Source organism: Gambusia affinis, linkage group LG08, assembly GCF_019740435.1.
Source record: "Gambusia affinis linkage group LG08, SWU_Gaff_1.0, whole genome shotgun sequence".
In the NCBI taxonomy this organism is placed as follows: domain Eukaryota; kingdom Metazoa; phylum Chordata; class Actinopteri; order Cyprinodontiformes; family Poeciliidae; genus Gambusia; species Gambusia affinis.
Genome location: NC_057875.1, coordinates 27,927,229 through 27,954,358, shown reverse-complemented (window position 1 = coordinate 27,954,358; position 27,130 = coordinate 27,927,229). Strand labels below are relative to the sequence as shown.

The following is a 27,130-nucleotide window of genomic DNA, read 5'->3' as shown; positions in this document are numbered from 1 at the left end:
TAAGGCAACTAAAAATTTAGAGACAAGCTACAATCCAATGTACAGATAATATTTATCACTGTGTTTAATAAAACAAAATAATATGAGTTTCCTTTGTCCAATGCAATTAATATCAATTAATAAGAACCTATTTTTTATCTTCTAATGAGTTCATATGGGCATGTATATATTATCAAACTTTCACAAAAGACTAAGACCTTACAAAGTTCCTAAATTATCTAGACACACCTGAAAAAATGCATATATAGGAAGTTATGACATTACCACACTGTCAGCATTTAAAAAATAAATTTCCCCTGCTGTTTCCCACTTCCTGGTGATCCTCATCTACACTCTCCATGCTCTTTGCATCAGCAGTGCCTGATCCCGCAGCAAAAGGCTACAATCAAACCAACCAGGACCCATGCTAGAGTCAGGATGCAGCTACATGGCATGCTAGCATCCCACCAAGTCAAGCCAGTAGTCACAGCTCATTAGTGACAGAAACGCTGCTATCACTAATCACCACTTGCCACCTCGGCCTCCCTCACTGCCTCATCTGTGCCTCTGCCAGAACTACAGTATATTTTAGCACCAAATGAGCCTTGAGAGGCAGAACTGAAGGATTCATAGGAGGTAGCACTGAAGGAGTCTATTCAGTGCTAGAGGTGAAAAGAAAAATCCACAATAGTTTTATTGGGGCAGAGCGAAGACCCTCAACCTTCTTCTGCTGTGAGATTTTGCAGCAGATTCTGAGGTGAAGTTAGCGGCTCTGCAGGAGAAAACCACTAACTTCTGCAGGTGATCAGAGAGCTGTTGCAGAATGAGCTGGTGATGAGTGTAAGGAGCAAGAGGAGGTATTGGTGTACAGACACCAGGGAAGGCGGCAGGTAGTGCCTGGGTTCTGGATCTCAGAGGGAAGCCTTAGCTTTTGGAGTGCAGAGAAGAGGCTTGAGCTCTGCGGCACTGTGGTAAGGAAAAGGCTGAGGCTGAGGCCTGAGATGAAGAACAGCCTGTGGAGTTGTTAGCCAGTTAGGAGCATAAATATAATCAGTCTGGCTACGATAAAGACAGCAGGACGACATGGAAAGATGGGATGGTGAGCAATTAGGCTCCATGTCAGCTGAGGCTGATTGAGGCTTTGAGGTACACAGAGCCTGGGGAGGCTCAGGGAAAGGTTTGATGAGGGCAGCTCTTTGGTCATTCTCTATTAAACCAACATTTCCCCCAGGAAACAGCAGAAGCATCGGAGCTCACCTCTGCAGCTCATCGGAGGAATGGCTTGCTGCAGCCAGACGCCTCTGGGGGGAATAGAGATGGGCTGCCGTGACAACCTATACCCTCACCACTGATTTTAATCTATTGAACTCCTCAGTGGTAAAGGCGTCTGCTGAGTCCTTTTGGCCAAATTCATCTTTCTGAGAATTGATGGATGTTGGACCAAACTGGAGCAATATCAAAGGAAGTCTCATTTTGCAGATGGGACAGGATAAAAACACAAATCCAAGTTTAAATACACCTAAATAAGTGGCTACTGACTGGTTGAGCCTTGCTGTTAGCCTGCTCCTGGGCCAGAAGTTTTCTAATATAAATTACCATGGTAACGGATGTGTGATTGCTTTTGTGAAACCGATAGAACGATAGGAAACCCTGACTTAACCCCAGATGTTAGCTTTAGGGCAATAAGGTAATAATATTTTTAATTATCACAAGGTTTTGACAGCAACAATGTGAGAAAGGAGAAAGTGTTATTGGGCTTAAAACGTTAAAATATGTTTTATCTATTGCACATAAATGTAGTTTAAATTATTACTCTTCAACACAGTGCTCTCGTTGATATGGTTACTTGCATACAGACACAAGATTGAAACAATGCAACACTGACATCAAGTGTCAACATTTGAAAACTGCATGGCAACAAAAATATGTTTTATGATTTATTTATGTTTGTTTTAGAAAGTATAAAATCACTTCTTTAGTAATTTTGAAAACTCTGCCAATATGAGTTGAAGAGCTTCTCTTCCATTTGAGAGTCTTTCTGGAACAAAGTTGTATTTTCTACCAAACAAAAATGGATCACACAAATTTAAGGACCAACAAAAACACTTCTCTACACAGAACCCGATGTATATTTTTGGGGTTGCATGTGTGGAAGACTCTGTAAGACCTATTTAAATCAGTTAAAATATTTATGAAGTAATTCACACATATTTGCAGATTAGGCAAACCCAAACTTTAGAGATGAAGTGAGTCAACATTTAGAGACCAAACGGAGGGACAAAGCCAAAAAATTCCCCTGCTCCTCTAATCTAGAGTCTCTCTGCCTTTTATGGGGTGCAGGCCATCATGGGGTGTGTGAAGGGGGACAGAAGGTGGAGTACAGGACATTGCTGGACAATTTCGTGATATGGTGCAGAGAGAGCAAACTTCTGCTTCTGGCAAGGAAATGGTTGTCAGTTTCTGCAGTAATAAATCACATTTGCTCCTAATCTCCATCTCAGGGGCAGGTTCAATCTTACAAGGACTTGCTTCACTAGACTGGAAGGGAACACCGATGTGCTCTACAAAATGGTCATGAACAGACTCTATTTTCTGTGGAAGCTCAGGTCTTTTAACATCTGCAGTAGGACGCTCTTCATGTTCTGTCAGTCATCAGTGGCTAGTTCCATCTTCAATGCAGTGGTGCAATGAAGGTGAAAGTCTTAAACAGACTTAAACTGATTAGAAAGGCTGAGTCAGTTGTGGGAATCAAGCTGGTTCCACTGGAAGAGGTGATGAGAGGCAGAATGCCGAAGAAGATCAGAGCTATGAAGGATAATGCCTTTCACCCCCTCTACAGCCTGGTGGACAGCCTGAGGAGCAGACATAGCCAAAGATTACTGCAGCCCAGATGTGCTAAAGAACATCAGTCTGATGGCTTTCTGTCCGAAGCCATCAGACTTTATAATTCATATACAGTCTCAAGAGCTGTGCGTTTTAAATGTTCATTATTTATTTAGTAATGTACAGAGCAGCATGTGTGTATCCTTAAAACTATAACTGTGCATTGTTATTTATTATTGTTGTGTGTTTTTTTAAATTACTTTATTTATTTTTATTTTTTATTGAGTACTATGCAGGGACAAACAAAATGTCCCCTCTTTTGGGGGTCAATAAAGTATTATTATTATTATTATTATTATTATTATTATTATTATTATTATTATTATTATTATTATTATTATTATTATTATTGTTGTTGTTATTGTTATTACTGTTGTTGCTGTTGCTGTTGTTGTTGCTGTTGTTATTGTTGTTACGTTTAACCCAGAAAAGGAACTAGAACAAACTTAGAATCCAGAAAAACATTCTTCCAGAACAGGAACATTTAGGTTTTTTATTACGTTTAGGTTTGTTTTTTTTTTTATTATTACTTAGAAACTGTGAAGTACACCTTACTTTTACAAATTTAGAGCAGAGGATACTTATACCTATCCAGCAACCGTACCTGAGCAGGAGTATCTAGGTATCTAGTTTATATACTTTGGATCAACATCATTAGACTCTTTTTCTTCTTTTGCTCTTTCCTTTGGTTTATTTTGCTTGTATTTTCTTTTAAATCCTGTAAAGCACTTTTAATTACCTTGTTGCTGAAAATGTGCTATATAGATAGAATTACCTTCACCTTTTATATTTATTATTATTATTATTATTATTATTATTATTATTATTATTATTATTATTATTATTATTATTATTATTATTATTATTATTATTATTATTATTATTATTATTATTATTCTTTTATTGCAACAGACTGGCGACCTGTCCAGGGTGTACCCCGCCTCTCGCCCGGAACGTTAGCTGGGGATAGGAACCAGCAACCCTCCCGACCCCATTAGGGACGAAGGGTGATTAGAAAATGGATGGATGGATGGATGGATGGATGGATGGATGGATGGATGGATGGATGGATGGATGGATGGATGGATGGATGGATTATTATTATTTATTATTATTATTATTGTTGTTGTTCATAATAATAATAATAATAATAATAATAATAATAATAATAATAATAATAATAATAATAATAATAATAATAATAATAATAATAATAATAAACATTTTTGCTTTCTAGTCTGAAGCATTTTTTGTATTGTAAAAATAAACTGTTTAGAATGCGTAATATAATTTTACCCAGTGTTTTTGAACGCAACAGTTCCACAGCGCATGCGCTAACATTTGACGTATCACCTGAGCTAGCTTTCAAATAAACCGGGAAATATCTGTTTATGTCTGTTTTATTTGGAAGTGTGTGGTGTGTGTAAGTATGGGTTTTATTAGGATTTTTTTCTTTTAACGACACACGTAAACTTTATCGTTTTTTGTCCGGAGATTTGCTTACTTTAAGTTCCGTTTAGAGCAGATGAACCCACATTCAATACAGTTTTGTACTAACTCTTGAAAGGTCGAGTTCATTCTTTGTTTTCAATTTTCAGCTAGCTGGTGTTCAAATGAAATTAAAGCAAAGTTCTCCGGTGAGACTATAGGGTCCTTAGAAGATGTTAGAATGATACTGAAGACGCCACAAAATCATCACTAGCAAAAGACCTTTTCACAAATGTTCGCCTCGCATCTTGTTATCAATGAGTTTGAATGGAAACCTGTTAAGGCCAGATATAATCTAATTGTATGCACAGCTCAGACTATAAACTGCTTAATCGAAAAGGCAATTTATTTCGATAATTCACCTTTCAAAGTAAAAGTCAATTTATTCTACACGAAACCGGAGTGTTTATTTCTATTCATTTTTGATAATTACAGCTAATGGAAAACCTAAAACTTGGCTTCACGGGAAATTAGAAAATTTTTAATACATTAAAAATGTATTTCTCTTTCAAAAATGTGAGGTTGTTGAAAGTATGGTCATATACTGAACAGCAGCCTACATACGTTCAGTGTTCAGTGTAACTAGAAGAAAAATGTCTCCTTATCATACAATCTGTTTCTCAACAGGTTTCACAGTTTGGGCTTTTGTGTTGGCATTTGTTCCCTGTACATTTTCCTTTGTTCTTTATTTTCATTGTGAATAATTTTAAAGTGTCTGTGTTCTAGGACAATGGCTGACCTGGAAGAAATCTGCCAACACTTTCAGAATAAACTCTCATCCTTGCAGTGCATTCTGGATCTGTCTGCTGCTGGTATGGCAGTGTGTTCTGGTTAGTAGTAACTACGTAAAACTATGTTTGAAATTATGACTGGGCTTTTTCCTCTCCACATTTAGACTTGCCCCAGCAGAAGATAAAGAAACTGGGACAAGAAGTATTGGGACTTGGAAGAATTCTGGAGGAGTTTGAAAAACGTGTCGACCAGCAGAAAGAGCAACTAAAGCAGTTAAAGGTAAAGTTTATGCTGAATGAGCAGTGGGTGGTATTCAGAATTCACAAGAGAGTTTCAGAAATAAGTTAATTGTTTTTCATCTTGTGCCTCTGTTATGATGTAATTAAAAACATGCTTTTATGGCTTTCAGGAACTTGAGAAGTTATTTCAAAATGATCTGGAGAGTGTTCAGCACATGAAGGACAACTTTCCCGCACACATTCCTAAAAGAAAAAGTCCAGTCAAGTAAGAAGATGGTGAAATTCTTGTTTTGTTTATATGAAGAGCCATTGATATATTGTGTACGGGTTATTTTATCATTTTCATTGTTGCCATTTATCTGTATAGTTTGATATTTATTTGTTTTGTGACAATAAGAAAAAGAAGCATCTACAGTCTAGAAAATGTTTTTTGTTTTCTCTTTAAAAAAAACAAACCTTTTTATATTATTGAGGGCTTCAATATTTTAGAAATCGTAAAAATGCAGTAATCATGGGGTGTGCTGTGGTGGCTTAGGGGACAGCGCAACCCACATTTGGAGGCCCTAAGTCCTTTACGCAGCCGTCGTGGGTTCGATTCCTGGATCCAGCTGACATTTGCCACATGTCTTCCCCCCTCTCCTTCTCCCTTTCCTGTCAGCCTACTGTCATATAAGGGACACTAGAGCCCACAAAAAGACCCCCGGAAATGCAGTAATCATCAGTAGTAAAAATAGATACTGTCCTACTTTAACATCGTGAAGGGGGACACCAACTCTTAATTGACCATAGCATTCTGTATTTCATTACAATAATTCAACGTTTCAGGGTTTCCCCCAGAAAACTCAGTTTATTTTAGTTAAAAATGTTCAAAGTTGACTGGAATTTTGAAAGTAATCTGACATAATTATGTATTTTTGGAAGACAGATCTTAACAATACTTACACCAGCTACAAAGTCTTAACTGTTTCACCAAAGAGACTCTTTAAAAAATAAATGAACAATGCTTAGCTTGCAAAGCCTGTAGGACTGTAATATCTGACGGCAGTGTTAATTTTCAAGGGTGTGCATTAGCCCTGATTTAACTGTGGCAGCCTCGTTGGCAGGACGGGGTGCCCGCCTTGAATAATGGTAGAAGAAACACCACAAGGGTCTGTTGTGCAGCTTTGAATGATTGAGAATTATTATATTTGGTTTGCAGGGACAACAAACCAGCCGATGATCAGCCAGCCCAGGCCGAAAAGACTAAGAAGATCAGCAGGAACTTAGTGAAAGAGATGGATTATATCACTACACAGGAATATGAGAGCATCCCTCAGTAAGTCGGTTTTTTTAAATTCTAGTTTTCCGTGACAAAATCTTGTGATATAATTATGGTGTAGTATTCTATCAAAATAAATATTTTAAAAAATGACTTGGAAAGTTAGCTTATAATTACATAAATAAGGCTTCCTTCCAATACTTGGTTTTGATGCAAACTAACTACACGGAGTCGAAGATGGCATCATATATCTGCTTCTACAGACTGTCATCTTGTCAAACCGCTTTGAATAACATGTTCTTTATAGTGTGTGTAACACAATTCAGCCTAATTTACTTTGCCAGAAACTCCAGAAGACACAGGTGGAGGCCTCAAGAATCACCGGGATCAGTGACTGCCTGACTAACAGACCACAGTCTGAGCCTGTAGGGTCTTTAGTGGAACCAAGTGACCAGCAGCACCACATGGGACTGCACTCGCTCTCTTTTTTTACGCTGTACACACTTTGCACACTTGCAGTAGAAGATAATCAGCAGAAATATAGTCATCCGGTGTTTAAGAAAAAGACAAGAACTTGTATACTTGGAGGAGAGAGTGAAGACCTCTGTGTTTATCTGAGCAGCTGACTGGACTGGAGGCACAACAGTGAAACTGTCCAAAAGAAGGGATGGAGCAGACTGTAGTTGAGGAAGCTCAGGTTCTAGTGTTTGTAGCAAGAGATGAGATCAACTTCCATCTGTATTTTATGATGCATCATGTTAACATCTCATTTGTCCCCAGAGCTGATTTTGTGTGTTCAACAATGTACTTCTGAGTTCATTTGTCCAGAACTGTTTCTTTAGTTTTTTTTATATATATATATCTTTTGCATGACTGTCTATATGCCTGTTTGTTTTTCAGTTACATGAAAGGACGTGTTTCATATGAGCAGCTCAATGCTGTGGTGGAAGGCATCAACACTGCTGTAGCAGCCAAGTACAGGATCCTCTGTCAGCCACTGAAGGCTCTTAATAATCATTCACGCAAGTTGCAGCAGCGCTTCAAGGTCCAGGAAACCAAAGATACAAAAGGTATCCTGCAGGCCGTACGCCCCTAAGCAGCTGTGGATGAGGAAATCTGCATACATTACCTCAGTTGACTGAATTGTTTCTCCTTTGTTGTTTTCATGGAAACTCTCCAGATGATTCTGGGAAAGCTTGTGACGCATCCAAACAAAGACACTGATTAGTTTTCTCTTTCTTTTCTGTACCTGCAGGACAGTTTTTTGTCGTGGACGAGGACATACGTGAGTTCACCCAGATGAAAGTGGACAAACGCTTTCAGGGGATCCTGAACATGCTGCGACAATGTCAGCGTCTCCGTGAGGTCAGAGGGGGCGGACTGGTCCGTTACATGTTGATGTGAAAGGACACACTTCCTTCTTAGCCTTAACACCATGACAACACTGCAGGCTGTAATTATGTATGTTTTAGTGAAGGAGACTGTTGTGGATTCTATTGAGCATTTGTCACATAACTTGTGTTAATGAGACAAAGTTTGTTCTTGCTTTGATTTGGATTGAATATTTACTTACAGGTAAAATTGCAAAACATTACAGTCTTAAAGCATTTATTTTTACTCTTCTGGGGTCAGTACAGTTTAGTGTCTGTGTACGCTGTAGCTAAATTATGTCTTTCACTGAACCAATGGGACGCAGTGAACAAGCCTTCATTTTGTCAGTGACCTTTGATGTAAATTGAGATGAAAAGAAATCTGTCACACCAATACTTCGCTCCCGTTTCAAACATTTTTGTTTTCGTTTCCTGTTTTCGCTGAAAGTTGTTGTACTCTTAGGACCACATTTTTCTCCATTGCCTTCCTGTGCAATTCCACTGGAAAAACGTTCCCTCTTTCAGCATGATACGAAGCAAAGTGTAGCACAAGGGGCTGGGATTTTACCAGGCTAGGTATTTACTGACTTATTCTAATAAGACACACTGGACTGAGACACAGCAGAGAGGTGAGAAGTCCAGATATGTTATCTTTCCACAAATAACAGAAGACACAAAAGAAGCACATGCACCAGCCTTGCCTCGGTCGGTCGGACGGCCTCGCTGTGTGAATGGGTGAATGACTCTCTTTCACAGTGTTTTCACACTGAACACAGTGTGTAGCGCTTTGGGTCCTTTGGACTTAATCCAGTCCATTTCCAAGCAGGTCCAGCTGGAAAACAAAATCAGCAACCGTACAAAGCTTGTCAGCAGAACAAGCATGAAGTGCTCTAAACTCTCCTAGTAGATGCTGCACTGACTTTGGTCTTATGGGACCAACCATGCACAGATGATGCATTGTCTGTTGATCACTATTGTAATTTTCTCAGAAACTGAATGTTGATTTTCATCAGCTGTAAGCCAAATTAGCAGAAGCCAGTTTTTGATATGCATCACTGTTGGGGAAAAAAAGGATTCAGCCTCTGAGTTTTTACTCAGATTGTAAATTAACCTTCACAGAACAATCTAGACCCGTCTTTCTCAAACTGTGGTCCCGGGACCACTAGTGGTGGGCAGGCGCCCCCTGCTGGTCTTTAAGGTACTACATGTTTATTTCACTTGACGTGAGCTCAGAGTGAGAACCACACAGTTAACTTACCAAAGGATTGTTTAAAAAAGATGGATAAGTGACTTAAGACCTGGTCACTCAAAAGGCTAACTTATACAATCAAATGAATTAATGTGGGCAAGAATGTTTTAGTTTCTTGGGCTAAGGTGCAGAACTTTTGTTTTTAAAACATTTTCTGATACATAACATGCTGCAATGAGTGCAGTATGACGGGAACAAGGCACTGAGTTGCACTGCAGGTATTATCAAACTTCAAAATGTTACGTAGCTTTGAGCTAATATTAAATTACTCTGTCTGGTCTTAACTTTTATCATCTCATTGATACTACAGTATTCCAGTAAGATGTCCGTACAGCAAGCATGAACTTTACATTTGAAACATTCTGAGCCTTCGCTGGACAAAAGTCACACTGGGTTGATTGTTTCAGTCTTGACTGTTTAACTTGTAGCAGACATTTTGTTTAGAAAACACTCAAACCAGCAGTTGCAGCTTTTTTTCACTGAGATTAATCTCAGGAGGGGAAAAAAAGCTGCAACTTTATTTTTAAGGAAGCCAGATTGAAGCTGGGGACACAAAATACAACTACAGACGAAGACTATGAAGATAAGGCCTTCTCACAGATGGGCTCTTCTCACGATTGAAAGCCTGAGAATCCAACTGAACAACTGGACCAGCAGAGGGATCACACAGCAGAGGATGCTTCAGACCAACTACAGCCAACAGAGCGTCAAATTCTCATGGGAGTCCAGTCTTAAATATCTGAATTGTGTTTTGTTTTGTTTTTTGTCAGGATTGTAATTAGTTTGGTTATAGTTCTTATTAAGTCCACCACATTTATGTTCATTATGTTGTAGTTAAAAATAAAATTAATTTTTAAAAAGTCATGACCAGACTGAGGTCAAATATGCCTGAAAAAAAAATTCAACCGTATTGACTGCTCACTTCAGTCTCCCTTCATCTCACACCAACATTTCTGTTGTGATTTGCTGTGCAGCGGGTCCAGACTAGTGCTGCTGTGTCGCAGCTGAAGGCATTAGAAAGGCGTCTTACTGTACCGGCGTTCTGGGGGAAGAAATGACGCCGAGGTCAGGCAGCTTTCCAACAGCTACAGGTTTAATACCAGATCAACAACAGTAGAAAAACAGAAGCTAACAGACAAAAAAGAAGAGTAAGAAATTCAACATCATCCAACAGACTCTTTAAAATAATTCCTCTGTACAATATTTACACACACACATGCACGCACTCGCACACGCTACATTACATTTACACACGTCTCCTCAGCCAGCCTCTGGATGTCCTCAGTGAGTCCTTTTTTTTCCATGATGCATCCAGGTGAAGAAGTGATGACGGCGTTCAGAGTGGGGAGTGAGAGGACTTTGACATGTATGAGGATGAGAGGAAAACATGAACCGGTGAGACGACAGAACGACGCCGACCGTCCATCACACCTCCTCCAGTCACGCTTCACCATCAGCGTGTCTCTGTTTCCACCTGGCAGCTCCACAGCGCCCCCTGTCTGAGAACCACAGTGTGGAGGCGGCTGAACCGCCCAGAACCAGCGGAACAGTTTTGGTCCGGTCCAGCAGGGAGTCCGCTGGATGTGGAACATGAAGTGATGTCACAAGAGAAAGATGCTTTCATGTGATCCAGTCACATAACCAGGATGGGCGGAGCTCAGCCAATCAAAACTACCTGCAGAGAGTTAGCAAAAAAAACAAAACAAAACAACCGCATGAAAAGAAATAAACACCAAAACGACTCATTTCAAAGAGTTATTGGTTTCTGAGGATCTCAGGTTTCCATTAATCATTTCTATGATGGTCAAAAGAGTTTTGATTCATCATTACAACAATAAAATCTACAATGGTTTTTACGAAACCCAAAAAGCATAAATATTCTCAGGAATGAGACTTTCACCATTTTCTTTACTGTTTGTTCCATGAGAGTAGCAATGAATACGTTTAAAATACTAAATACAAATAATACTAAATAAGTTACTGTGAGCTGATTAAAGTTACACAGTAACTATTGTCTTGTATCTGTTTAATGTAGGTAAGCTGCTTCGTTTCTATGGGTTTAGTTTTTTTAAAGAGCATTGTTTGCATTTGTGAGCCTTTGACTGCAGTGACAAAAAGCCCATAACGTGTTGCTAAAATAGATTAAATGGATTTTGAAAATATTTTTTCACCACTTTATTATGTCTTGTATTTATTGCAATAGATACAACATTGCTGGATTTTCTAGCAGGTAAATTGTTGGTTCCCTTCTGTTGAGCTACTTTTTCATTTTCAGTAAAATTTTATTCATCATTACTTCTGCCAGTTTCAAGTTATTTTAGTGACCATTAACAATGTAGTCCAGGTCTGTAGCTCCAGAGCTACAGCAACTGAACAGAGTTCATCAGCTCTGAAGTGGATTTCAGTACAACACCATTCATAGTAATATTTCAAATTTTACAGACAGGAAGCCAGTGCAGCGTTTTAAGGAAAAATAATCAAAATACCAGAGAAAACCTGCAAAGAGTTGTTCAGTTATTATAAAAAAAAGGGCTTGACTGGAGTAATGTCAGTAAAGATTATTCCACTGAAAACTAAGACAGTTGTAGCATGCCATTTTAATAAAATGTATATAAATTAGGAGGAAAAAAATATAGCATTCGCTGCAAAATTTTTAAAAAGTAAAATATCATGAGGTACAAAAGCAGAACTGCAATTGTGCACTTTAGAAAACCAATTCCTGTCTAAAGGAACAAAATCTAAAATGAGCTGTGCAGTTTAGAGGGATTCATTCAGAAACTTTGTGATTCCGTTCATTCGTCTTTGTGAGGCCAAAGAATCTGTTACTGAAGACTGCCACAGAACTGTGTTTCTGCTGCTGTGTGAATAAAATCAGGAATCGTAAGGAGGCCGGTTTGGATCTCACCAGTTTCACCTCCGTGGAGGGGGGTACATGGATGGGGCCGACGCTTGCTGACTTGCAACGATGGCTGAAGAGGAGAGACCTGGAGGGAAATACCAGACATCAGAAACATTCAGCATCAAACTCCTGAGCCAGTCACTGAGGGAAGGTGAAGATGCCTGCAAATGGCTCTGATCAACCTGGGAATCAATGTCTGGTGATGTAACAAGATGCTCTCAGGTGGAGGTGACCTTTAACCTCTTCTCTGAAGTTATAATGGGAAGACATCCAACCCTAACCCTCTCATTCTTTCAGGGACTGTACTCACCGTCTGTCCTGATGCCACTGGGTACTTATAGTAATCAGAAGGTTCAAACAGTGTCTGCATTATACTGGAAAAATGGCTGAAAAGTAGAACATCTGCCTTGCAGTCTGAATGGACCAATTCCAAAATAAAATCCAATCTGTGCTTCTTCCATATGTGGAACTAATTCTGACAGTTCTCAAGAGTGTCTGCAGTCTGAACTCTCATGTGACATCATATCAGACTTCTACATCACTGATGTAAGACCTGGACCAGTAGATCTGGAAATTAAGAATAAGCATATGCATGCATGGATGGAAATGGTGAAACAGGGTTTGGAGAACCATTTCTGTTTTACTAAGGGGTGAATGAGAGATTGGAACATATTTTAACTTCCTTGATTTTCAAAGAGATAATGATTCCTATCAACAGATTTTTAAGGTGTAAAAGTCTTGAGCAAGAAGGTCTGCAAAGCATCAGGAGAAGAGAATCTCCCCCTGTTAGGAAGTTTATTCAAAACTTGATTATCAGGTTGTTATGTGAAATGTTTGACACATTCGTTCTGCGTGGCAGCATGCGGATCTCACCCGCAGCGTAGGACAGGTCATACTGTCCTGACAGCAGAGGGTATCCCAGGTGATGATGGGGAGGAATGACGCGATGTGAAGGAGAAGACCGAGGCCGAGCGCCCTCTCTCTCACGCTCCCTGTCCCGTTCCCAGTCTCGTTCTCGTTCCTGCGCCGTTTTGTTGTCTTGAACGGAGGGAGATTTGCTTTTGTAGTGGCTGACATGCTGCTGCAGCAGGTCCAGAGCTTTGGCCTCGCTGGGCGGCTTCACAGTTGGACTTGACCTGGATGGTTTCTCCCCGTCCTCCCCTCCTGCCACTTTCCCTCCATATGAAGAAAAAGGGTAACCGGCCTGCAGGTATGAAGCTGAGGACAAAGTAAGCAAAGTGCCACTGTGAGACTGCTTTCCAACTACAGTAGGGAGAACAAGAATTTTATCAACTTCATAAAATAAAATCATTTTTGTGCCAAAAGAGATTTTGGCAAAATAAAAAAATAAAAAAAAACACTTTTGGCAAGAACTGATTTAGTGTTCAATTTTTCAGAAGCAAGTCAGAGGGTGAAAAACAAAAACAGTGCCAAAACGACGCCCCGTTATTCAGATAACTAACATGAACCAACATTACCTGGGTAGTTCTGCATCATGACTGCAGGCATGCCTCTGTAGCCGGGGTGGCTGGGATCAAAGCCCTGGCTGTAGCCATAAGGCCCCTGCATGTAGGACATGTAGCCCTGATGCTGGGCCAGCGGGGAGGAGAACTGCATGTGGGGGACGCGGACCTCCTTCGCTCCACCTTGGTGCTCCTCTGGGGGCAGCGGCATTCTGCCCTCCACCCCTTCTTTCACCTCATCCTTCTGAAGGCTCTCCTTCACCCGCGGCCTGTCCTCCTTGGCCTTCCTGTCTCGCTCCCTCTCATCTTTCCACCTTTCTTCTTCTTGCTGTCTTGCAGCTTCTGAGTATTTACTGGGATACACGTAGGGCCACAGGCGAGAGTCTGGCTCCTGGGAATAAAAAGAAAACCTGAGAAAAGTACCATTTTTTTGACAGAACGAACTAAAGCTGCTATCTGGGAGGACTAATGCTCATTACTGGAGCTGCTGTCACTTTCTCTACTTGCCATGTGTGCCACCAGTTTGAAAACCATGTTTCAGATGGGTTTAATTGTGAACTTAAGCCCTTTTTGTGGAACACTGATATTGAAGTTTGTGTTTCAAACATAATTGGCCTCCATTACTATACATGGTGCAGGTGTATTGGGTTACACTGCTGAACGGCATCAAAATATCATGCCACTTTTGTTGTGATGTCAAAGTCTCACTTTATTTTTAGTCCATACTTTATACTCACCTGTTGAAAGATCAACAGGTGGCCCCCAAATGGTTACTGCGGGTTAGGGTTAGCCACACCCACAAGGGTCAGAACCTACTATTGAGTGAGTTCACAATGTGCTAATTTCAATTAATTGATGACAAAGATTTTATCATGTTTAAAGTGTGTGATTTTTTTTTTTTTTTAAATATACAGGTTCCAGCTTTTATGTAAATATATAGGTTCCACCTACCACCTATAAATTTGACGCACAAGCACCACCTGCAAACATTCCAGTGACAGATGATGAAGCTGCTTCTCTTGGTTCCTTTTTGCTTCAAAAAGCGATCAGATGGGACGCTGGAAAAGACCTCCGTCCAATTCATGTTGTGCTAAAAGACATTAGCCCATCAGAGAAGCTGTTCTGGGCAAAAATAGCATCTCAATGCCAAACTGGTAGCAGCAGCACAAATGTCCCAATGCTAACATCGACATCAACCGTCACATTTTCTAAAGGATTTGTTCAGGAGTTCCTGGAATACTTGAAACATGAAAGGCTAGAATAGCACTTTGTAGCAATCTGACTGTTGAAGAACCTAAATAACAGATTAATAATAATAATAATAATAATAATAACATGTATTTGTTGTTTAGCTCTTATTCTACTCTATTTAAACCATTTTTGATTTGAAAATGTTCTGTTGACATCAAAATGCAACTAATTACAGACATTGCAATTTATTCAATAGAAAATATTGCTAAAGTTCCACTTTTAATATTAATATTTATAATAGTATGTTATGTGTGAATCTAAAATTAACTTCAATACATAATCTGTTCTGATATATGGAATGTTCTCAAAAATAACAACTTAATACTCAAGTGAGGAACCATCAGTAATGTCAATTTCAAAGTTGCCAAACAATTAGAATGAAACAGTTTCCCCCAGCATTTAGGAAACCTGCAGCTATTAAAATGAAATGATACAATTGTTCCATTGCATTATATAAACAAATACTGCAGCCTAACTTGTACAGTATTTCCTGAAACCTTCTTCTAAAACTCAGAACACAACATGCAGAAATGCATTACCTGTCTGTACCACATGGTGGAGTCCACACCTGTTGGTCTGCCTAGTTCTACCCCTGGTTTGGCCTCTTCTTTCCCATGGTGACTCGTTTCATGAAGTTTCATCTTGAGCCCTTCAGCCTGGGTGCTGGGGAGCTTCATCTCCTCTCCTTTAGCCATAATGACCGACTTGGCCTGTTCTGAAGCTGCTGCAGGATCTTTAGATTTGGCCGGGGTGACCAACCCTTTAGACCCCAGATCTGTGAGGCCGGGGGCGCCAGAGACTGAAGGGGGGCCTGAGGTCTTCTGCTTCCACTCATCTCTACCAATGGAGTCACGGTCTTTGCCTTCCAGCTTCTTGTCAGATTGCCGCTGCCTCTCCTCATACTGCTGACGGTAAGCAGGGTTAGAGGCCAGCAGGTGGTTATGGTAGGCAGGATCAGAGGCATAGGAGTAGGGGGGCACATAGTACTGGTTGTAATACAGAGGTTGGGAGTACATGTTGGAGCGCGGTTGGATGACTGATGGCTGCTGAGGACCCAGTTCTGCCTTCCTCTCCTCCGGAGGCTCCACCTTAAGTTTGCCCTCCTCTGCCACCTCCAAGTCTTCCTCCTTCTTCACCTTCACCTGTGTTGCATCCATATGAGCAGTTGCTCCTGGTACTGCTCCTGGGCTGGGGTTTGGGTAGCTTGGTGAGTAGTAGGAGTCATAGTTGGGGTAGTATGGCGACTCCTTACTGGGAGCCTGAGAAGGAAACAGTGTTTTCTTGGCACCTTCGCGCGGCCCCTGATCAGGATCTGGTTTGACCTTCACGCCTTCTGTCTTCCCTTCTCCATCTTCGCCTGCATCAGAAATGTCAGAGTAAGCTGGGCTGCTGGTCTTCACAGACACATTGTCAGCACCGTTCTGGTGCAACGGTGTTGCTAAGCCAGACTCTATCCTGCTTGCGACGCCGATGGACGGACTTGGAGCATTGTCGGAGAAACTGTAGACCTTGTCAGCCTCGGCTTTGATGCTTGCCAAACGGCTCTGGTGAGCTTCCATGCAGCCATTAAGCAAACTATCTGTTGTCTCAGAATACGGACTTTTTCCCTCCTCCAGCCGCCCTATCTTGTTCATTGCTACAGGACTATCCTCCTCCTTCCAACTGTCCCTCTTCTTCTTGTCTTTCTTTTTCTTGTCTTTCCCGAGGGTGGGGCTGCAGGAAGGGTCAGAGAGTGGAGAGGGTTTAGTTTGGCTGTTTTTCAGCTGGGGGCTGCTGGGTACAGACTGTACCACTGAGCTCAACGCAGGAGACGGTGCCTGAGGAGAGTATGATGATGCAACTCCAAGGGGCAACGGTCGGCCCATCTTCACACTTTTCTGACTTGATTTATCAGGTTTGCTGTTGACTGACATTCTTCTGGCCTTTCTGTCATCCACTCCATCATTGCTGGCCTCATCAGTTAAACATCCCCCCTCCTCACCGCCATCGGTGGCCTCAGGCTCCCCGTCCCCTGCCTTCTTTTTTCCCTTCAATGTCTGCTTTCCTGATGAGGGAGAAGGGGCATCGAAGCCCCGTCCTTTGGGAGTATTGGAGCGGGCAGGAGAGAACGCAGCACCATTACAGGAAGTTGGGTCATGCTGGGGTACAGAGTCATCCCCATATTCACTGTCCCCATCCTGGTCCAGTCGTACATCGTGGTCATTATGGGCGCGAGCCTGGTGGTACTTCAGCCCGTTTATGTGTTTGTATTTCTTGTTGCAGTTGGGATGGGGGCAGTCGATAAGTATAGGAGAAGGACAAGTCCGCTCCAGTTGTGGGGGGACCAGGGCTTCTGTTTTCACAACAGGGACCAGGGTCCCCACACCAGAAGAGTTGGTTCTCATGCGCTTTGAGGCTTTAGAGTCCTCAGAGCTGGAGGTAGGTTCCATGTCAGACACAGGTTTAGTTTTCCTCTTGGCAGAGGATGGGCTGGCCTTTGCATCTTCACTACAACCCACCACCACACCCCGTCGCCCTTTGCTGGTTGCAGCAGCTCCACGAGTCTTGCTCCCACTGCCTTTGCTGTCTGATGAGTTGCTGTTGTCATTCAAAGGCATGTTGGTGCTGGGACGCATCCTTTTTCCCCGCCCACGGCCACTTCGCATCTCCATGTCACTGGTGGGGGACTCACAAAACCTGTAGGCAAACAGCAAAAGCATTTAGACTCCATTCGGTATCATGTGTGGTCAACCTTCTCTTTACTTTATGAAGTTCAGTCTAAAAACTAGTTATCAGGATTCCTCAGGTTTCACCAACTCATATAACAATGATGTCTGAGCATTATTCAAATTTTTGTGACTGAAAAGTCCAACAAGAAAAAAAGAACAAAAAAAAAAAAACAACTAAATATAAGGTATGAGATTAAACAGTACTGTCCTGCCACAACAAAATCTAAGACCTGTGATCAGAGTATTTTTGGCCAACCTACATCTTTTAGTAAATTTAAGAAGTTTTAAGGATGTGCGTACACCATGTCCATTCCTCCATCCATTTTCTTACACCCTGGACAGGTCGCCAGTGTGTTGCAGGGCAACACAGACATACAGGACAAACAACCAAGCATATACACACTCACACCTTGGGAGAATTTAGAGAGACCAATTAACCTGACAGTCATGTTTTTGGACTGTGGAGAACCCGGTGAGAACACATGCATGCACAGGGAGAACATGCAAACTCCATGCAGAAAGAGCCCAGGCCTGAATCAAACCCAGGACCTTCTTGCTGCAAGGCAACAGCTCTACCAACTGCGCCACTGTGCAGCCCCGCGCGTACACTATGTTATTTTTGCGATCTAGGAAATGCATTCTTCTTTACTTTCAGAAACAAACTTTCTGATTAAATGAAAACTTAATGAGCTCAATATTGATCCTACCCCTAGGAGATTTGGGTAGTCAGAAACGGTTAGTTTTTTAAATGGATCACTGCAGAAGGCATTATGCATCTCCTAATTCAGTAAGCTGCTAACCAGTGAACTGGAACTGGAATGTGTTTACATACCTCGGCGGGGCCCAGTCGTGTCTTGTGCAGTCCAACAGGGTCCCAACATATGTCTTGTTCCTCCAGGTGACATTAACCACTAGCATCCCTGCAGAAAGGAGAAGACAGTAACTAAACTATCACAATGGAATTAATGCAGACAGTTTAAAGACTAGGGCTATGACTTGTTTTAATTGTTTAAAAAAAGAACAAAAATGTTCTTCTTCTTTTTTTTTTTTATAAAAAAACAATCACGTAAGTATCTATCTTTCATAAAAACAATTTTTTTTTTACATATTTGTTGAAACTATCACTATGTCGTGAAAATTTGATATGAGACAAATAAGATTTGCAGCCTTCTCCCAGTACTACCTAGAAAACAACCAATCAGAGCCAGGAGGCGGGTCTTATCATTCCACCCCTTTGTGTGGCGTTGCACCTGCCACACCCCCTCTTTCAGTTACCAACATGGTCAACATTAAGGCTTGTAAATCTTTGAATATTTGCTTGGCTTCCTATTTTCAATCTGTAGAAACTATGCATTAATGTTCAACGACTGCAGTAATATCTATACAATTGGAGTGTCATCTTTAGATATTCACAGTACAATTATTATGTAGAGTAAGTATTATACCAGAAACTAGACTCACCAAATTCTGGTTTTCTTGTAGATCTGACCTTCCTGTTCTAATTTCTAAACTCTGCTGGAACATCTATCATAGGAATAGTTGTGAATCCAACTGAAAATCCAGGAATTACAATATTATCCACAGTTATGTATCAAATGATCTATCCTTCTACCCTGTATCTGATTTTCATTCTTAAAAAGATGCATCAGTGTAAGTGCTGTTGGGTGATTCACTTCTTACACCAAACAATGGTGGCACTCTTAATTTCGTGTTATTTAATGCAACAACTCCACATGATTACTCGCTGTAAAGACAGCCATTGACAGAGTCATTCGTTTTATTCATGTTAGGTTGCTCACCATCTTCGGTCTCCTGCCACACAATCCCTTCCAGGTTGACGCTGGTGCCAGGCTCACAGGGTCCCAGACATTCCGGCTCAGTGGCCAGAGCTGCTTCTGCTGTGTTCACTGCAACGGAGCGCGTGCGAACCATGATTTGCTCACAAGGGGACGAGATGTCGTTGCTGTTAGCAGGAGGACCGAGGAGGTGAAGAGGAGGAGGAGCACAGGTGGAGAAGGGAGATTCCATCTGTAGGAAGAAGCGGACAGAGAAGCCCTGCGGTCAGTCACATTCACAAGCTGTTAGGTTTCAGGCCAAGAAACTCTGGATTGACAGCAGATATATAACCAGACCAAAAATTATTTATACACACACATCACTAATTTAATTACTGCTGAACAAAGTAGATCAGAAATAATACACCAGAAGTCCCATCTGATTCCTCTACAGCCCATGTCATTTTTTAGCTACCAACAAATGCAGATGCACTGCTCCTGTCCTGTTCCAATGGAATGTAATGTAAAATGTCTGTGGAACCAAGACTTTTTTTTGTTTGTTTTTTTTTAAACAAAGGAGGGTATAAAGGGGTTCATTTTTGCTTAAAAAAACAACAACTATCTGATAAAACACTAGAAAAGACTGCTGTCCTGTTCAAGTTGTGCTAAAAGGAGTTAGCTTATCAGAGAAGCTATTTTAGCCTAAAATAGCATCTCAACGCTAAACATGTAGCAGCAGCACAGACGTCCCAACACTAACACCAGCGAGCATCAACAGTCACATTTCTAAAGAAGATCCAGGAATGTTCAGGCGTTGCTGGAACACTGGAAAACTGAAGATGCATAATAGAACTTTGCACCAAACTGACAGCTGAAGAACATAAATAACAGATTAAAAACAATATATTTGATTTTGAGCTTATATGTATATTTATTCAATAATTTAGCAGCAAAAAGCGGTTTCGAACTGAAAATGTTACTTCTGTTGACATATGGCCGCAATTAATTCAATTGTACATTTTAAGAGTCCCCCCTCTAAAGATGAGGACACTTTTTAGATGAAATATAAAAACTACAGCATAATTTGAAGGGAAAAACTGATTTCACAAGCTGAAATCCTACAAGAGTCCCCATACAACTTTTTCACTTCTGATACGATATCAATATTGCACCTTTGAGTACTGGCCGATACCGATATCGATCCAATACAATATCAGCAAAAATCATTATTACTTATTTTGTCGTGTGAAATGTTAAAATTGTGAAAAGTGATATTCAAACAGAGAACAATAGTCAACAATAGGTGTGACAACAACTGACACATTTATCATTAGCTAATGGGTTTGCATACGGACATAAGAAATGCTGGAGTGATGTGCTTCTATCAGCATGCCTAACTGAGATTTTAGATGTAGGCCGATATGATCCAATACTCGTTTTTGGTCTAATATCGGACTAATATCCGATGTTAATATAGGATTGGCACACCATAAAGCTACTGTAAAGCAGAAGATATAAAAAAAAAAAAATCACCACAGTACTAAAGTCTTTCCACTGAAGTTGAGAAAATCGACTTTAAAATACTGTGGTTGGTTTATAAATCACTGAACGGCTTGGCACCATAATACATTAAAGATCTGCTGTTATTGTATCAACCTTCCAGACCTCTGAGGTCTTCTGGTTCTGCTCTGTATCCCAGAACCAGAACCAAACATGGAGAAGCAGCATGCTGGCTTTGGCTCCCAGTAACACAACCAAGTTATTGCTTAGGTCGGTGTTTTCTGTTGCAATAACTCAGAGAAACAGGACAATAACCTGACCGGCAGATTGTGTTAATATTGAGCAAATTCAGTCATCTGCTCTCTATTAACATTTTGCTCCCTAAACAAAATGTAAGCACTTTAGATACCAGGAACCACTTGATGTCTATTTGACAATATTACAACAGTTCCACAGGAAGAAACAGAATGCTGCATTACCTTCTCACTACTGACAACTTTCTTCAGATTTCGGCAGTCTGCGTCCTCTACCTCCTCCGGCTCTGTCATCATGGCGACAGCCTGGCCAATCCCTGCAGAGTCCAGAGCCAGGTTCCCAAACTGGTCCACAGGGTTTAACTCTGGGTTCTGTTGATTCTCGAAGGAGCTGTTACGAGGGGCTCCAAGAGGCAGAACAGCAACACCAGACTCCTTCTCAGTGTTGACCATTCTTGTCGCTACAGCTTCTATTTTCTCCTTTTTAGTTTTTCCACATGCCGCATCTTTGTCCTTTTTGACAGCAGGGGGAATACGAGAGGCTTTACCAGACTTATCAGTCCCCTTAGTTAGGGTAGAGTTAGTGTTCTGGGGTGCCATGTCTCCCTGGGCCCTGCTTTGGGCCTCTTTCTTAGTTCCATCTGGAGTCTTTGCACTTTCTTTGGAGTTTTTACTGCGCTTCGATTTGGACTTGCCATCTTTGCTCTGCATGGCAGCAACAGGACTGACAAACTTTATGTTGTCAGGTAAAGCAGCTACAGCACCTGGAGGGGCGGCCATGCCCCCTCCTTCTTTACTGCTTGACATCTCTAACTTGTCCTTTTCTAAATCAGCATCCAGGTCAATGATCAGATTCCCAACACCAATATCCCACTCGTCACCACTGTCGTAAGTGTCCACCGCATTGGAGTCCACACCTTTCCCACCTGCAGGGCTGCTGCTGAGGGACATCTTAGTTCAAGCGTCCCAGAGGGCCACAGAGGGCCGCAGGGGGGGGGGCCGTGCTCCTCCCTACAGCAGTGCACCTGCTCAGGGCTGCAGCCTGTGTCTCCTCCACACCGTTTCCCACATCGCCTCCTGTAAAAGAACAAAAATCACAGATTGAAGGTTGGCATTTAACGTGACCAACTAGTAACCAATTCAGCATTTCTCACACACAGACTAGAATATTATAAAAGGAAAGTTTCCTCTGAGAATTAATATACAGTCTCCCCTGGATACTTTATGGTTTGGCAGTTTTCACAGAAAAGAAAAAACTTTTGAATACTCCAGCCCTGGTAAAGATAAAATCCACTTATACACTATGCTCCTGTTAGCAGTTTTTTTTTTTTCTTTTTTTTACACCACTTAGCCAGGACAAAATCACACGAATAGAGCCGCATGATATATTGGCACCGCAAGTAAAGGCTGGGGTATACACTGGGGTAAACCCTGCATCCATCAGGCAGGATGAAATAGTTCAAGTCCACTCCTGGTGAAACTCCTCCAGGGATTCTGCTTGACAATCCTGTCAGCGCTGCAGTTATTCAAAGTGGATCGTAAGAAGGATTCAGTCTTAGTTAGAAATGGAGTGAGAAATCTCAGACGCATTGCTTTCTTGTGTCAGCTGGTTGATAAGCATCATTTTCAGATGGCACAGAGTGTTTATGTCTTCTAATGTCATTTTATTGTCCGAGTTATTTCATTGAATTAAAAGGTGTTGGGGGTGAGGCGCTGGGCGGGGTTAGTGGATAGGAGGCATCAGGGGAGCATCATGAAGAGTCAGATTTACAATGCTTCATAACCTTAAAGATCATAACTCCATTATGAGTTAACTAAAAACTCTCACCCACCCTGGGTCAGTTTGCGAGGGAAGTTATTCTGAGATCCATTTTGAGTTTAGTAAACTTGTTAATCATTGTTAAAACTAGCAGTGTCTATTAACCGTGTTATACAAGGCAAATAAAACCTTTTCCAGAATGCTTTGATAAAGGTAATTTCTCAGAAACCAGGAGGAGTCATGTAAAAACATCTTGACTTGTTTCAGTCTCATCAGGTTCATAAACACTCAGGGAACAGATACCTTGACCTGAAGAGACTGGGGCTGACCCATCTCAGACCTCAGATGAGCGCCTCCTTGAAAAGCTCCAGTCTGCTGTTCATCCTCAGATCAGAAGTAATGACCGCATCGTCCAGCCTGCTTCAACGAGACCCTTTTCACCTGGAACAAGCAGAAAGTAGTTACAAAATAATTCTGGGATTGTCTCTCTTTGTGTTTAATATTATCTGTTTGGCTTCAGACAGATAATATTCTGTCTAAGGCCAGGACATTCAGACAATATCTGTCCAGACAGAATATGCCACATCCTTATGAGGCAGCATAAGGATAGTTGCTTTCAGAGGTTTTTCTTCTGAATTGTTGATATTTTTATACAAATGTCACAAAAGATGTACCTGACAAGATGTCAAAACACAATTTGATCAAATATTACATTAATGTCTCAGTGAGAAAAAGGCCTAAAACCAGCACATAACGATACATGGGCCTTTATTATCATTGTTCATTGTACAACATAACTGTGATTAGAGTGACTAATTAGCAGTCTGAATATAATAAGAATGTGTGAACAGTGTACACGAGAAACAGAAATAGACACAGAAGTTAAACCAAGTTGAACATTTAAAATAGTTTTTAAATGTACAACTTCAATAGTAATGAATTTGAAAAGGAAAAAAAAAAAAAAACATTTAAGATAGTAAGAGTCAAGATGGCTATTACTGATATATTGACGTAAAACATTTCTGGGTGCCATTTGATTCTGAGCCATCCTCTGTGCTGTGAGTGCGGTGTGTTCACAGCCTGTGTGTGTGTGGGTGTTCAGCCTTCTGACTCTGCCTGATGGAGTAAAGAGGAAGAAGAGGATGAGGAGGCCCTAGAGTGTTTATGTCTTCTAATGTCATTTTATTGTCCGAGTTATTTCATTGAATTAAAAGGTGTTGGGGGTGAGGCGCTGGGCGGGGTTAGTGGAAAAAAAAACTCACATAAACCTGCAGGATTTTTTTTTTTTTTTTTTTTTTTTTATCTATCTCATTTAAACAGGATTCCTGGCATTTTGATCCTTTTCATATCCAGCATACAGTATATATACACAGCTATTTAAAAACTCACATAAACCTGCAGGATTTTTTTTTTTTTTTTTTTTTTTTTTTTTTATCTATCTCATTTAAACAGGATTCCTGGCATTTTGATCCTTTTCATATCCAGCATACAGTATATATACACAGCTATTTAAAAAATATGCAAATCTTAGAAGCACATAAACAAAATACATCTTAAGATGAAAAATCATACACAAAAAAATGCTTGTTTTAATAAAATCCAGTATTCTGGAAAAGGAGAACGCTTAAAGCAAACAAACGCGTTCAGTGCACATCAAACTTCCTCGAATGCCTCGTCAGTGTGGTCATGACTGTGGGGTCATGTCAAATTTTTGTGGCCCTTGTGAAGGGGTCACTTGAGTTTTCCTCATCAGGTCCTTCTTTTCTTAGTTCCTCCTGTTTCAAATCAACAGATTCCCACATTTCTTTGCACTAATTTATAACTGTGACTTTGTGGTCAAATTTCTGCAAAAACGGTCAATATATATTTATTTATGTGCAATATTCCGTTGAAAAACACAGTTGAAGATTAGTGTTGAAGTTTTGGTCAGACAGTCATTTAATAAAATTCGATTAGCTTGATATTTCAGCTGATGCGTTATTTGTCTGCACAAGGTCCGACTAATAAATGACAATTATTCTAACCACTCGAGAGTAAGAGAGACAGAGAGAGAGAGATATTAATATCGTGGTAATGTGCAATCACAGCATTATTAAAGTCCGAGGTAGAATGTCTGTGGCATGAATGTTATGTCATTCACAACAGTGGCAATCTTTGAATACTGGTATATTATTTCCTCTGCGGACTGAACTCATATCATTGGTGTATCGAAACTTTGGAAATTAGGGATACTGTAAATGAAACATTGTTATCACGCAGCGCTGAGAAAAGCAGCCTAATTCCCGTTAGCCTGGTGCAGCTAAGTAGCTGCAGCTGACGCGTCGGCCCCACATCTTTACCGCATATTACCACAAAGCTAACGAGCTTTGAAACGTGACCTCATAGCGGATTTATTACAACAACGTTAGCGTCATTCACGCATAAACAACTAAGATCGACTGTCTAGTACGGAGTCACGCGAACGTGTTCGTCAGAATTTCTGCTGCTAATATGAGGCCCATCATGGCCCGCTACAGGGCTAACGGCATCCATTATCGGACGCAGCTTATTCAGATAGAGTGACAGAATTTCCGTAATGACTGTCAGGTTTGACACAAATACCCTACGCCTAGTAGATGGATCATTCTTTCAAGATGTCAAACTACATGTGATCCCATGAGATCAATGTTGCAGACACGGGTAATATTCACGTTAATGTAAATTGTTTGTTGTGTATGATCATAAAACCAAAGCAATAAATATCATTTGCGGACAAATGACTGTACGGTGTAAGCAGTTTTAGACTTTGTATTCCTTAGATCAATTAAAGAGCAGTCATACTTTAGATAACTACCCTCTAAACCAAACTAACATGGCACATTTGAAGCTTGATAAACACCACAACAACCTGAAAACTTTAAAATACCTGCAACTCGAACTTACTGATGCCAAGACTACTTTCTCAATCAAACAACAACACAAGTTGCATGTCCACCTAAATACCCTCAGCGAATAATGAATAACTGAGTTGGAGTTAGATGCATGTAGGGTCAAAAGAAACAAGCGGGTCACAGGAAAACGTGTCCGATGACGGAATCCTGTCCCTTAGCTTCCAGGTCTCCAGACAAAGACAGCAGCTAGCCTGCTGAGCTAACTCCGGGGATACCAGCCTAGCATTCTCTAAAGGACAAAACTAAAGTTCCTCTAACAGAGACAGCACAGTCTAACATTACCACTTACCAAGTTAAGGATCCCTTCCCAGTAAATACTCATGTACACTTCACAGGTTGATTTACTTCCAGAAATGATAATCAAGACAAGTTGCCCCAATGTTTTAACTGAGGAGTCAACGTGCTCCCAGTTCAATGGACAGCAGCCATCACAGTCATATCCCGGGGAACGCTTCAAAACACCAAGGAACAGTCACAGCCAACAGTCAGCGCTGCGGACTCAACGGAAACAGAACAAACAGCAACAATTCCACGACCAAATGGGATAATCCAGAGATTCCAGGTCCAGGTATCCTAGTTAACAGTAATGTAGACAGGAACACACCAGTAGCACTACGGAGCTAAATGGCTGTTGGCGACAACGCAACCAAACCCCGGAACAGTGGATCAGAGAAAAGAGTGGAGCCGGAGTGACTGGATCAGTGGACTCGGAGTCAGTAATGCAGCTCTCTCATATCGACCTGAAATACATTTCAAACACATTCAGTACGTATTTTGTGATTCAGTGTAGTGGCGTTTTCTTGTGTTGGGTTTTCTTGTTCAGTACTCATGTTTGACAATGAACCACACTTCTTTTGTTAGATAGCTGTGTTCACTTTATTGCCAACGTTCCAGTTAACAACGTCTTCACTTCTTTGTTTTATTAGAACAATGCAGTCTACACACACGAACTTGCTCTCACTGCCCCCAGTGGACAACAGCAGTACAACATGCACATAAACAGAAAGTGACAGGATGCAGAACTTACAACTGTACCTTTCAACGTAAATTAGAATGCATGAACATATAACACAAAATAACTTAAAGACAAGTTAAGATGAGAACATATTCTAACACCCTCCCTTGTTCTCATCTTCTTTACCTTCAAATACTTAATGTCCAAAAAACCATCCTTTGAATTTCAGGAATTTTGCTTTTGGTGCAGGTTTGGTTAAGATATCAGCAACCATATTTTCAGATGGGCAGTACACCACATTTATTTTCCCTTCTCTCAATGCATCACGTATAAAATGATACTTCACATCAATGTGTTTGGATCTCTGTCTGTTCACAGGGTTCTTACACAATGCAATGGCCCCTTGGTTATCACCATGAAGCGTTGTACAGCTGTACT

At 40.9% G+C, this 27,130-nt stretch overlaps 2 protein-coding genes across 3 annotated transcripts; one reads left to right on the top strand and one right to left on the bottom strand.

Moving 5' to 3' along the window:
- The first annotated feature begins 3,465 nt into the window (after positions 1-3,465).
- Positions 3,466-8,795, top strand: ska1 (spindle and kinetochore associated complex subunit 1). 2 transcript variants are annotated; one of them, XM_044124065.1, is made up of 7 exons: positions 3,466-3,484; positions 5,077-5,162; positions 5,246-5,361; positions 5,492-5,586; positions 6,520-6,636; positions 7,480-7,649; positions 7,835-8,795. In XM_044124065.1, the coding sequence occupies exons 2-7, from the start codon at positions 5,081-5,083 to the stop codon at positions 7,981-7,983; spliced, it is 729 nt and encodes a 242-aa protein (XP_043980000.1). In that variant the 5' UTR covers positions 3,466-3,484; positions 5,077-5,080; the 3' UTR covers positions 7,984-8,795. The 2 variants fall into 2 exon arrangements, with proteins under 2 accessions (XP_043980000.1, XP_043979999.1); XM_044124064.1 differs by lacking the exon at positions 3,466-3,484 and adding an exon at positions 4,193-4,285.
- A 1,478-nt stretch (positions 8,796-10,273) lies between these two features.
- znf609a (zinc finger protein 609a) lies at positions 10,274-26,502 on the bottom strand. Its single transcript, XM_044124063.1, has 10 exons — positions 26,027-26,502; positions 23,111-23,248; positions 21,274-22,125; positions 19,319-19,547; positions 18,352-18,439; positions 15,351-17,487; positions 13,576-13,951; positions 12,971-13,315; positions 12,104-12,182; positions 10,274-10,873 (listed from the first exon to the last, which is right to left on the bottom strand). The coding sequence occupies exons 3-9, from the start codon at positions 21,997-21,999 to the stop codon at positions 12,109-12,111; spliced, it is 3,975 nt and encodes a 1,324-aa protein (XP_043979998.1). The 5' UTR covers positions 22,000-22,125; positions 23,111-23,248; positions 26,027-26,502; the 3' UTR covers positions 10,274-10,873; positions 12,104-12,108.
- Positions 26,503-27,130: the final 628 nt, after the last annotated feature.